This window comes from Patagioenas fasciata, chromosome 8 (genome assembly GCF_037038585.1).
Source record: "Patagioenas fasciata isolate bPatFas1 chromosome 8, bPatFas1.hap1, whole genome shotgun sequence".
Lineage (NCBI taxonomy): Eukaryota > Metazoa > Chordata > Aves > Columbiformes > Columbidae > Patagioenas > Patagioenas fasciata.
Genome location: NC_092527.1, coordinates 7578717 through 7591081, shown reverse-complemented (window position 1 = coordinate 7591081; position 12365 = coordinate 7578717). Strand labels below are relative to the sequence as shown.

Here is a 12365-nt window from a genome sequence, read left to right as displayed (position 1 = left end):
TGATGGCGTCACGGGCGCCCCGCCCGCAGGCCTCATTTAATTCTAAAAAGAGACGATTTAGAAACTTCTGGGCTTTGCCTTCACTTTTTACCACCCCCCCCCCAACCCACCACCTTCTTCCACAACACCCCGTGTCCGCTGACGTGTCCCCGGCCTGAGGGCGACGCGACATGACGTCATCAAAAGAGACGAGCCACGAGCAACATCTTTACATCATATTTCACAGAGAGGAAACGACACGATTACCCACTCCCAATTAAACAAAAATAAATTAATTAGACACCCCCCACACCCCCCAAACCCAGTTGCTCATGCAGGATGGGCAGGAGAGGCGGTCGCTCTGCTATTAATTAACAGCTTTAATTTCTCTGTGGGTGCACCCATCCATTACAGAGCAGTGATTACCCATGCAGAGGGCTCCAAATTAAAGCAAATTAATTAGAAACACCCCCCACCCACCAGCCCAGTTGCTCATGGGGGAAGGCGGCCGCTCCACTATTAATTAATAGTTTTACCTTCTCTTACACCCCTCAGCAGGTGCACCCAATGCTCCGCACCCCCTGAAGAACTTGGGGGAGCAACTGGGCCACCCAAAATCCTGGGGTGGGGGGGCGGGGGGGTCTCACCACCCAGCTGCTCCCAGTAGCACAATCGATGTAGAAACAATTTAAAACTTAGAATTAACCCCCGCCCTTTGTAGTAGCATCAAACAGAAGTGATGTGGGTACAGCCCCACCATCTCGATGCCCATCGCAAGGCGGAGGTGACAACAACATCAGCAAGCGGAAGCTGCAAATACAACAGGCTTTGATTTCTAACTCCGATTCGCAAAAAAATCCCCCGTTGCGAACAGTCTGGGCCGGCCGGAGCGTGGTACAGGTGTTGGCAGTAACAGGCGCTTGTCCCCAGCCGCGCTAGGGTTTGGGGACGGTGAAGTCCCACGCCGTCTCCTGGGCGCATTTCCACATCGCCCGCATCAGGCGCGTGAAGCCCATGTCCTTGGGCTTCTCCAAGCCTCGCATGAGGCGCTGCTTCATGATGGCCACAAACTCCTTGTTGCTCAGCTCGCCGTTGCCTGTGAGAAAAAGAATAATTTAAAGGAAAAAAAACCAATTAGAGACATTAAAACCCGCCCTGACTTTCAAGGGGCAGCAACCACAAGTGTAATTTTTGCAGAAATTAAAATCACGTCCGTCTTCAACCTCCCAAAATATCCTGCTGAGCGAGGGTTGCAAACGAAAAGCAAATTCCCTGCTTTTAGGACATTATCTGAGTGCAGGGAGACAGAGAATCACAGAATCCCAGAATGTCAGGGGTTGGAAGGGCCCTGGAAAGCTCATCCAGTGCAATTCCCCCACCGGAGCAGGAACACCCAGATGAGGTTACACAGGAAGGTGTCCAGGCGGGTTTGAATGTCTGCAGAAAAGGAGACTCCACAACCCCCTGGGCAGCCTGGGCCAGGCTCTGGCACCCTCACCAGGAAGAATTTTCTTCTCAAATTTAAGTGGAACCTCTTGTGTTCCAGTTTGAACCCACTGCCCCTTGTCCTATCACTGGTTGTCACTGAGAAGAGCCTGGCTCCATCCTTCTGACACTCCCCCTTTCCACATTGATCCCCATGAATGAGGTCCCCCCTCAGTCTCCTCTTGTCCAGCTCCAGAGCCCCAGCTCCCTCAGCCTTTCCTCACACGGGAGATGCTCCACTCCCTTCAGCATCTTGGTGGCTGCGCTGGACTCTCTCCAGCAGTTCCCTGTCCTTCTGGAACTGAGGGGCCACAACTGGACACAATATTCCAGGTGTGGTCTCCCCAGGGCAGAGCAGAGGGGCAGGAGAACCTCTCTGACCTACTGACCACCCCCCTTCTAATCCACCCCAGGATGACACTGGCCTAGAGCACAGATCTTTCTTAATGGAGAGGAAGGGAAGATTCATTAAAGCAACCTAGGGAGGTTATTGAGAATTATGCCACATAAGTTTATGTTAAAAATAAGATGATAGTAAATTGGGGCAAATTTTATTCCCAAGCAGCTTAACCACCGATAAATTAAAACCTCAGGGATTTTTATTTAGGGTGCTCATTGATTGGAGGGGACAGCAGCAGGGCACGGCGCCACTGGCAGCCTGACGCTTGTCACTGAGGGGCTGACGCCTTCTGCCACCTGTCCCACATAAAAAGAGGCCTGTGCCTCTTTTCCACTTGATTTTCTGCTCGATTCCTCCTCTGGCAACCACCATCTTTCCTTGCAAAGCTCTGCTCTCAAAATATTTAGCAGATTGTCCTTTGAGTGGATGCAAATGGAGAATATTTTGTTACGCTTGGGTTCACCTTAATCTCCATCTGACTTGAGGATCGTGTCAGAAAGTGGTGCTGAAGCGCAGAGGAAAATAAGACAAGAGATGCAACCTTAGGTGCAAAGAGGCAGGTGGGACCAAAGCCAAGGGGGACAACAAGCAATAACGTAATTCAAGAGGTTTTTTTAATCTTCGTATTTATATCAGAAAGCAAACAACTGCTGATTTATGCATCACTGCTGCCAGTCAGAGCTGCCAGATCCCGGTGAGCAGACATGGAGAAGCAGGGCACCAGTGAGGTCTCTGGTTTTGGCTCAACAGTTTTGGACAAATGCAGAATTTTGCTACTTTCCGAGTCTTAACTGCTGCCATCATCCCCTGGAGGCAAACACCTCACTAATTCTCATTAAAACAACCTGAGAGTGCCTCAGCATAGCAGCAAGCCACCCCAAATTGCTCACATCGTCTGCGGGCCAGCAAAGCAACCACCTTCCCAGCAGGGCACAGAGCTGCCATTAATTAATTAAGCTGATCTTTGTCCAGGAGTTTGGAGATAAAGTACCAGAGAGGCTCGTTTCCAACACCGGAGCACAATACCTCATTTTGTTAAATAAAACAGAGGTGGAGGGGGAAAAAAAGCTGTGTAGCAGTGATCTGTGGATGCAAACACATCTGGTGCTTTAAGATGAACATCTCGCGAGCCGGGTACCACCAGACACCCCTCCTAGAAGGGCAGCAGCATCACCCCAAAGGAACGGGGCAAGGTTGGGGTCACTCACCGTCGCAGTCGAAGAGGGCAAAGACCACGTCGCACACGTGGTCCGAGAGCTCCACCTTGGCCACCGTCCTGGCCACTTGCTGCATCGTCACTGCAACGGAGAGAGGGCACAAGGTGAGCGAGACGTCAGGATCTGCCAGGAGAAGACTCTTGTTCCTCCGCACAAAACGTGTCGTGTTCAAAGAGGCTGGAAATAAGCCTCCTCCTCAGAACGTTCAACATGCGCCCCAAAAAACAGGCTCCTCATTGCCTTTGCCTTCCTACTGCAGCACCACACGGGGTGCGGAGAGGCTGCCGGTGAGCGCCGATGTGCTGACACCCGTATGTTCAAGATAAACATTAAAAACACCAAGATCATGTTGTTTGTTTGGGTTTTTTCCTCCTTTTGGTTCCAAAATCAGAAGGCGTGTCAGCACTACAGCAAACACCGGGTGGGAAACCTCTCCTGAAGGGCTTGATCGACATGGCAGCTCCTTCTGACAGCATTGCAAAGATGATAACGCTATGAACCGACTATTCCAACAGTCTGGGAATAATATATAAACCTCTTTTTCTGTTAAGCAACTGCAGAACGAACCCATCCGACTCTCTCCTTGCGACAGGCTCTGCAGCAAGCGGACAAGGTTAACCTTGCAATAAAATCAAGAGTTGTAATGAATTATTTCACTTCCTCCCCCTCCCCAGACTGGCAACTGAGCTCATCAGCAAAGCAAGTGGTGGTTTATTCACAGCCCTAGAAAACAGCAATCCATGGAGCTATCAATCCGGCGAGGTTATGCAGTAGATTTTGCTGCATTAGGAGGAAAAAAGTGTGTTATTTTAAAGTCAAATTGCTGCCCTACCAAGCCTGACTCAAGAAAACCCTGTCCAGAGAGACAGTGAGACCACAGATGGACATTTCACCTCAACAGAGACGAAGCTTTTGCTGCGGAGCTCCCCTTCAGCAAGGTAAATGGGGGAAGTTGTGCGGCGCAAAAATCAGATGGAAACAAACTGAAAAATAAGCCTCTGCCTTCACCCACAACATCCTCTGGCTTCTGGTTTTCCAGCCCCTTGGATCCTTCAGAAATTGTGAAGAGTTATGTGGCAGAAAGGAAAAAATAAGAGCCCAATCCACACCGTAACTGGATTAATTAGAAACTGCATAGGGTATTTCTAACAGGATTTTTCTTTTCTCATGGATGTTCAGATTACTGGTTCTTTCCACTCAATTTCTGCTCCCCTGAGTGAGATTTGGGGTCTCTGGGGAGGGGTCCTTTTCCCCTAATATAAAGCCCTTCCTTTTACTAAATAACGCAGGAGAAACCTGAAATTAAACAGAAGGTGGACTAATATATATAATCTTGAGCAGGCAGCCACTGGTTCCCTGTAATCATTCTTTTTTGAGTTAAAATCCTTTCCTACATGGGAGATGTAGGTCTGCAGTTTTTACTCTACGTTTCGGTTCTGTCATCGTCTGTCGGGTTCAGGTAAAAGAACCAATTTATCTACACTTATTCCTCAGCTTATTTTCCTCCCCCCGAAAGTCCTTCAGCTGGGAGGGACTTTAGAACACCTGCACTTTGGCGACAACAGAGGTTTAAGTGCTGGAAGCCTCTTCTTAGCTGAGAGCCAGACCTGCAAACAGCAAAAGCAAATCCGCATTTCCTCAGGCGGCAGCACCGAATTTCATTTAACTCCTTTTTAAATGCAATTAAGGGTGCTCAACCAAGCTTCAATACCACCCTCTCCCTCCCGGTGCCCCATGTACCCTGCTGAAAAAGTTATTTGCTATAGCCTTATATGGAAAGAAAAAAAAAATATATATTTCTTTAATTATAAGCCATGTTTTTCTGCTGAGTTTTCACCTCCCTCCTTCCATCTCTACAGGGTGTTGCCTGATCCTTTCCTCCTTTTCGAGGTGTCGAAGTCGCAGTTCTACCAGCTGTAATTTGTACTTACAGCCACTGGTTGCTGCTTCCTCTCTTATTAACCCAACTGCGCAAGTGTCACCTCCCTCGGGTTGTTCTTGCTCAAAGGAAGAATTCTGCAGAACTGTTATTTTACAGGGGCTGCACGACTGTGCTGCGCTCGGTAAGGATTTTGTTGGTTTTTAAGGAATCATAAGGGAAAGCATCTCTGCTTTCCACCCTGAAACACACGCTCCAGACTACAAGGTGCCTCGATGAGGCAAATAAAACTGAAGTAAACCTCCCAGCGTCATTTCTTTACCGTTCTGCAAAATGAAATGGGGTGACGTGTGGAGAAACATCTCTTCACGCAAGCTTGTCCAGATTTGGGGTTTGGAATGGCTGCATCCACCTCCGCACGAGAAAGGCTCCTGGATTTTATACCTCTGCAAATGAGTTCCGTGTTTCTATCTTGAAAAGCTGTGTGGCTTTTAAAATTACAAGTGTTAGTATCTCCCGCTGGTTCCTTTAATGAGCCATCTGAGTTATTTCACGCAAGTTTAGCGTGCGACACAGTTATCTTTTCTTCCCACTGCAGCTCCCATCACCATGAGTGATGCCTCACCAAGCGCTTACAAACAGGGCTTTTCCAGGGGCGAGAGCCTCACCAGATGGCAAACTTCACTTATTTTTCCTCTGTCTTGAGATTAATCACACATTATGGCCAAAATAACAGGCAGCTGGGCTGCTGCCTTTGTTTCCCAAACACCACCCGGGGTGACAGGCGCAGGGCTCCCTGTCCTGGTATCTTCATTTTAAACACCCCAATTGGAAACATCAGATGCCACCACTGGCAATATAGCTAGCAAAAAAATCTGTTTAACCTTTTCAAATCATTCGTTTCCGTTCGTACTGCAATACCCGTCCAGAAGAGAGATGTGCAAACCCTACACCATCCTGGGGCACAGCACATTTTTCTTTTTGCTTTTCAGAATGTGAGGCTGCAGCCGAGTAGCAACTATTTTGTCACTGAAGTATGACGGAAAGTCAGGGAAATCACACTCCTGGGGAAAAGCGGAGCTACTGGACCAAAGGCAGAGTGGATCCACTGTGATATTTGCAGTCATAAATTAGTAAAGAAAGGGGATTCCAACACAGAAAGTGGTTTCTAAACTGAAAAGTATTCAGTATCTTTGAGGAGCTGTTGATCTCTGTAGAGCTTGTCCTCAGGACATACACCTCAACACACAGCAAAGGTGACAAGCCATGACCCTCACTTGCCTCTGCAAGAGACCAGATTTCATTGTGTGACTCCTTGCAAACTATCACAAATACTCATCTTGAAGATGTCCCTGCTCATTTCCAGGGGTGTTGGACTAGATGACCTTTGGAAGTCCCTTCCAAACCAAACTATTCTGTGATTCTTACACACTCAGGGAGGCTGTTGCATCTCCAACCCTGGTGGCCCTGGGCTAGTGGCTGTAGGTGACCCTGTTGGACTAGAAGGTCTCTAGAGATCTCCACCACCGTCACCCACCCTACAGACATCCTGCCCGCCCAGCTAACAGGGTTGACCTACACGGGATCACCCCAGAGGAGCAATCTGAGCTGTGCCTCCATGGGGGACCGACTTGTTGCACCCAGCTCTGAAGGCAGATCAAAATGAGGAGCAGCTCGATGACAAATACCTGCAGCACTCCAAACTCACCTCTACCTCCTTCCAAATTCCCCGTCAAGTCCGCAGCCTTTTCAAGCTCCATGCTCCAAAAAGAAAAAGATCTTCCGTTTACCCCGCCAGGGCTCAGCCATCTTGCCTCGCGCTGGCCCATCTCTACCCAAGTGCATTCGCACCCCAGAACACATCAGAATTAAACCGCGGTTCCCTGCCGGCACCGGCACGACGGCTGCGCGGAAAGTCTGGCTGCAGGTGGTGCAATTCGCACCCTCGAAAGGGGACTCAGTGACAAACGGGGCTCCTGTCCTGCTGCCAGCTCTAAGCCAAGGCTGGCGAAGTTTTCTAAGTAATGCTTATAATTTCAGAGAATGATGGCTATTATGTTTCTGGTAAAATGAAAGATAGAGTAACAAATAATCTGTGTTATTGTATGGGTCATTAAAATACAGGTTTATGATTCTTTTTAGAAGAGGAGGCGACTTTAATTCCACACAGAAAACAGGCTGTCAAGCCCTGACTGTTTGGTGCCATCCACTTCTTTCACTTTTAAATTTTAAACAGCTCTTTTAAAATGATAATAACATTCACTGCATTAGGTTAGCAGCAGTTTATTTGACACATAACCTATCCTCTTCCTCCCCACATATGATGAGTAATTTAAACCTTTTTTTTAACTAAGCTTGATATTTAGAAGAGCACACCCCACTTATTGCTCATTTGATTTGTGGGTGCAATACCCAGACCCGGAGCGCAGGCGTATGGAAACAGGTAACGTATAGACAATTTACGCAGGGGAGCACATGGATCCCTGCTGCAAAAACCCAGATGTATCTCCACAACCTGATTTGCGCCTTCATTAGTGCCACAGCAACCAGCACGAGCTCATTACTTGCACATAATTAAAAAGCAATCGCACTGATTTATCAACTGTGTGCGGACCTAAATACTCCATGAATACATATTCCACGACCGGGCAATTGCTAATTTGCTGTAGACACTGAGTGAATTGGATTTGCTGGGATGCTGCAGAAAGGGCTCTGTGCAGCAGCAGCACATCCGCACTTCAGACACGTTTTTTTCCCACTCCTTTTTACTTTTAAACAAAAGAAAAACCTATCAGGTTCTTTAAACTTTAAGTCTTAAGATAGCGGTGATCTAAAACAAAGAGTACGGATGATTTCCCCCAAAAAAATCAAAGATGAGGAGGGCTGTTGACACACACAAGTAGAGATGTGACACGTTTGACTCCCTTTGCAATTCCACTGCCCAAAAACGTATTAAAGTCTTAATACTGCCACAACAGCAGTGCTTGGAAGAGTCGCTTACTTCCAAAAGATGTAATTTTGGATTTGCCTAAACACATCACCTTTAACTTTCTTGTAGACAAGAGTTTCCACCTAGCCTAAAAAAAAAACAACTTTCAATGAGTCTGCCAGAGTTTTGTGAGGTTTTTTTATATTCCCAGTCTGAACATTTAAAAAAAAAAAACCCAATTCTTACAAAAAGATGCAGAAAAGAAAAGCACGCACTTGTCACAGACCACTTTCCTTTTTTAAAAATGTTTGGTGGGTTTTGGTTGGTTGGATTTGCTTTTTAACCAGATCTGAGAAGATACTCGATAGGGATTAGCTCAGAAAAGGAAACACACGATGGGGTGAAGGAGGATACAGGTTGGTCTGATGGATAAACCACGCTATTACCACGCTCGCCAGGAAACACCGGCTCTAGGGTTTATTCAGCCACCCACGGCCTCTGGACTGCGCGTTATTTGAAGAGAGTCTTTAATACTACTTATAATACTGCTTCTCTTCGCCACTGATATTTTTAAGAAAGAGAATAAATCACCATGGTATCACCGCTTCCAAATGGGTCACCACGAAATCACTGCTCCCTAGTCTATTCAGGCTATACATTTCAGCCTATTTTCCCCTCTATTTCTAAACCTGGGAAAGCATAAAGCCTGGAATCCCTCTTTAGCCATTGGACATAGCATGTTAAACCTCTCGTTACAGGGAGGAATGGTGATTTCAGTACACTTTGAGCCTGGGCTTGCTCGACATCTTCCCAACTCCAAAGACACGGCACGAGTCGTGCTCCCTCAAGTTTTCAGCACCTGCCTCACAAGTTTTAATACCTTTATCAAGCGAAGCTCCAGCCATGTGGTAGAAGCTCAAAGCCGTGTCCACATCATTGATGTTCTTCAGAAAAGTGAAGAAGCTCTCCACCTCCTCAAATGTCAGCCCCTAGGACAGAAACAACAGTCTTACAGTGACTGGAAAAGGAGATTGTGATGATCCCTGGGTTACCCGTGACAAAGGGACTCGTGGGCACGAAGCTGTAGCCAGAGGGGAATTAACCCAAAGAGCATTTCTCTGGCCCTCGTTCTGCAGCCACCTCTCACCTAGATCAGACTCATGAGCCTGTGGTTCAGTTGCAGGAGGCCACTGCAAGCAAATTAACATTATTTTATTTCTTCTTCCAAACCCGCACAATTGCAATGGCAACAATGAAACAGCGCAGCACCGCACAGTTTAAGTGTTTAAGCGTAAAGCGAGTAAGCCTGTAAGCAAATAAGTGTTAAGTGACTGAAAAGTGCGTTTAGCGTTTAAGCGTTTCCCCATTTTAAGCGTTTCCGTGTTATACGTGTATAAGTGTTTAAGCGTATATGCCGTTGCGTGTCTACGCGTTACGTGTTTAAGTGTTTGCACATTTCCGTGGTGAAGTGGGGATTGGACTGGATGAGCTTTCGAGGTCCCTTCCAACCGCTGACATTCTGGGACTCTGTGAGTTCCCAAATTTGCCGTGACCGCCACACTGACCTCCCCGTCTTGGAATTGCTTCTTGAGCTGCTTCAGCATGACGGTGAGCTTCTTGGACTGCACCCCGCTGTAGGCCAGCAGCATGCTGCCGAACTGCCGCTCCGTGATGCGCCCCTCCACCGGGTCATGCCGCTCAAACTGCAAAAATAGGCGAAACGAATAAAAATGAAGTGAGTGATTAAAACAAGCCCGTGCAGCAGAAAGCTCCATCCAGGGGGAGGGCATAAAAAGCCACTGTAAAACACCCAACGTTGCAGGAAAGACTCATGAAGAAGTCGTCTTCACGCATTTGAATAATTGCTTTCCCCAGGACGGTCTCCGTCAATAAGTCAACACTTTCCCTAAGGGCTATTCCTTGGACAACTATTAGAAGAAGTCTCTGTATCTCACCTTCCTATTAGGTTGGTGCACAAGGTTTTGACCACGAATTTTAAATCATTAATAACCAGGTTCAAACACATCTTAATTAATCAAACTAGGAACCATTACAGCCAACACATTTTTGCCAATGAGAAATAAGTTGGCTTATTCCTGTAGCGTAAAAATCGAATTTGCTTTTTGTCTATCATCATTTCCATAGTCCAAAATAAACAGTAAGAAATCAGTTAGTAGCAAAAAAAACACAAAGCAGGAAAAGCGCATTAAAGTGACATATAACGTAACCACATTTGTTTAAGATTGTATTCTAAGACCAAGTGGCAAATCTCAACAATGCGACACCCACAATTCCTCGTGCGCCAATCTAATAGTTTCATCTTGCAGGGGGACAGTGTTTGTAAAGCTGGACTTGAAAAGGCAGGATGATTATTTTGAGCTTGAAACCAAATCCAGTGTCCACAGGTCTCCAAAGGGCTGGGAAGCAAGAAGAAATACCAAGGTGCTCCTCACAGCTTGGAGCTCTGAACAAGCAGCCAGAGACCTTTTTTAATCCAAAACCTGTGCAGGACGGAGTCAATGTGCTTCAAAAGAAGCATAAGTTGGGGCAGAGAAAGGTTTTCCCCGTTAAGTCGTCTCTCCAGCATCAGCCGATGTTCTCCCAGCTTTCGCTGCAGGGGAGGAGGAAAGAGCAATTCCCCACCTTGGGAAGGTGCTGAGTTGGAGAACCAGGCCTCTGTTAGATAAGTAACATGGATTTAATATTTTCCTGCTTTTTCCCCACCTCTGTGTACATGTAGAAACATCCACATCAGACTTCAACAGACTTTGTTTCCACAGATCTCAGCATTCAGGATAGTTTCTGTGATTTCCTTCAAATTTACCAGAAAAACATAGGACCTACGCTGCGGCTGATCCCACGCCAGCAGAAGATGTTTAACAACAAAATTAATTTGTTAAACTCCTACAGAACAACTCGGTATCACTGACTTGACATCATATTGCTCGGCAAGTTAACTGGTTCTGCCTTAATCCCTCTTCTGTGCTTAATTACGCAGCTGACGGAAAAGCAAACGACCAAGATCAAGGTGGGGAGATGAAAGCACACAGCTCTACCAGCTTTGCTTTCAACCCTTGCATAGGCAGAGCTCAAGCTACAGCAGCTATATATGGTTTTAATATACAGTGCTCTTCAGCTATGCTACATAGCAACTAGGCTGCTTGCAAACAGGTATTACAATTTCCGTGCTAATGCAAAGCCAGGGGTAAATATTTGCAAAAAAAAGATGGAGCTTTTTAGTGTCAGATGATACAGATTTTGGGGTTTACTCATGATGCAAAACATAAGATAAGCCTTTCCCCTTCTCACATGCTGGGGAAACTCATATGGAGAAGTCCGTGTTCTTCATTAAAGAGACGAGATAGTCGTCTCTGCCGTGTTCGAAGAACGCAAAGAAGTTTGCAACACCCAAGGGACATAGAAATTGGCAGCCAGCACTGTTTCGAAAGCAGCGCTGACGCCTTCTTCTACTATAATATTCCTAATTCCACCCAGAGGACACAAACCAGTATTTTTCTACCAAGTGCCTTCAAATATCTCAAATTTTATCAGAGCATGAGTTCGCATCTTTTATTAAAGGATAAAAAATGGGTCTAAGTATCTCATATCAACTTCATATGTGGCAAGCATGCTTAGAAAAGCCTGGAGTTGGTGTCTAAAGGCGCTCTCCCCCTACCCTGCATTAAAGGAGCGGACACCACGCAGCTCCATGGCGTAACATGAGCAGTGCAGCTCCCTGCAGTCCTGCAGATGGGGAAATAAAACAAAAAGGCTAACTCCTTCCCATTTGGTTTTGTTGGGCTTTTTTTTTTTTTGTATCTGGGCATTGGGATAGTGGACAGACGCAAAGAAAACCTGAGAAATTTTTTGTTTTAAATGTCATTTTTCTCCTGACGTGTCTCATACAAAGCCTTTTGGTGCCAACTTCGGGGTAAGAATCGAGATTATTCTCCAAACACCACGCTGAAGAAGCGCAATGATGAAACGCGTTTTCTCAGCCCAGCTTCCCTCTTCCCTTCCCATTTTCAGCCACGATGCTGAGATGTTCAAAGCCATCGTCCCACTGCGGGTCTCTGCGAGCCCTTTGCTCCCCTGGCCCAGGGTTTCCCCAATAAATCCTAAATAAACACACCTATGGTTGAAGGATTACCTGGTATGTTAAGAATAATGCTGTAATTCCCGATCCATGTCCGCGATCATGCGGCTGGGAGAACGGCAGCCAAGCAGCTTTGAGCAGGACTACTCGTAAAATTAGGATTACTCGTAATACTTAATGCAAACTAACTTCTGCATCTCAGATGTCTCTGTTGAAAACCGAGAAACTAAGTTCTCTGATTCAGTGGCACCTATAACTCAAAGTTCATAGCTAGAGAATAAGTAATGGGGAAAAGATGCTTATTCCTCCCGTGATCCACCCTCTCAGCTTCTGGTCCGGGGGGTTTTAGGGAGTGCTTTGGTGGGAAGCTGCAGCTGGAC

General features: G+C 46.6%; 1 protein-coding gene across 3 annotated transcripts in view; it reads right to left on the bottom strand.

The window, feature by feature from the left end:
* Positions 1-194: 194 nt before the first annotated feature.
* Positions 195-12365, bottom strand: part of MICU1 (mitochondrial calcium uptake 1) — a 97085-nt gene continuing 84914 nt past the window's right edge. For all 3 annotated transcript variants that reach the window (XM_065843265.2, XM_065843264.2, XM_065843267.2), the window contains 4 exons: positions 9455-9592; positions 8770-8878; positions 3073-3162; positions 195-1075 (listed from right to left, as the gene is read on the bottom strand). In XM_065843265.2, coding sequence (XP_065699337.1) covers positions 915-1075; positions 3073-3162; positions 8770-8878; positions 9455-9592 — 498 coding nt within the window. In that variant the 3' untranslated portion in view covers positions 195-914. The remainder of the gene's footprint in view (positions 1076-3072; positions 3163-8769; positions 8879-9454; positions 9593-12365) is intronic.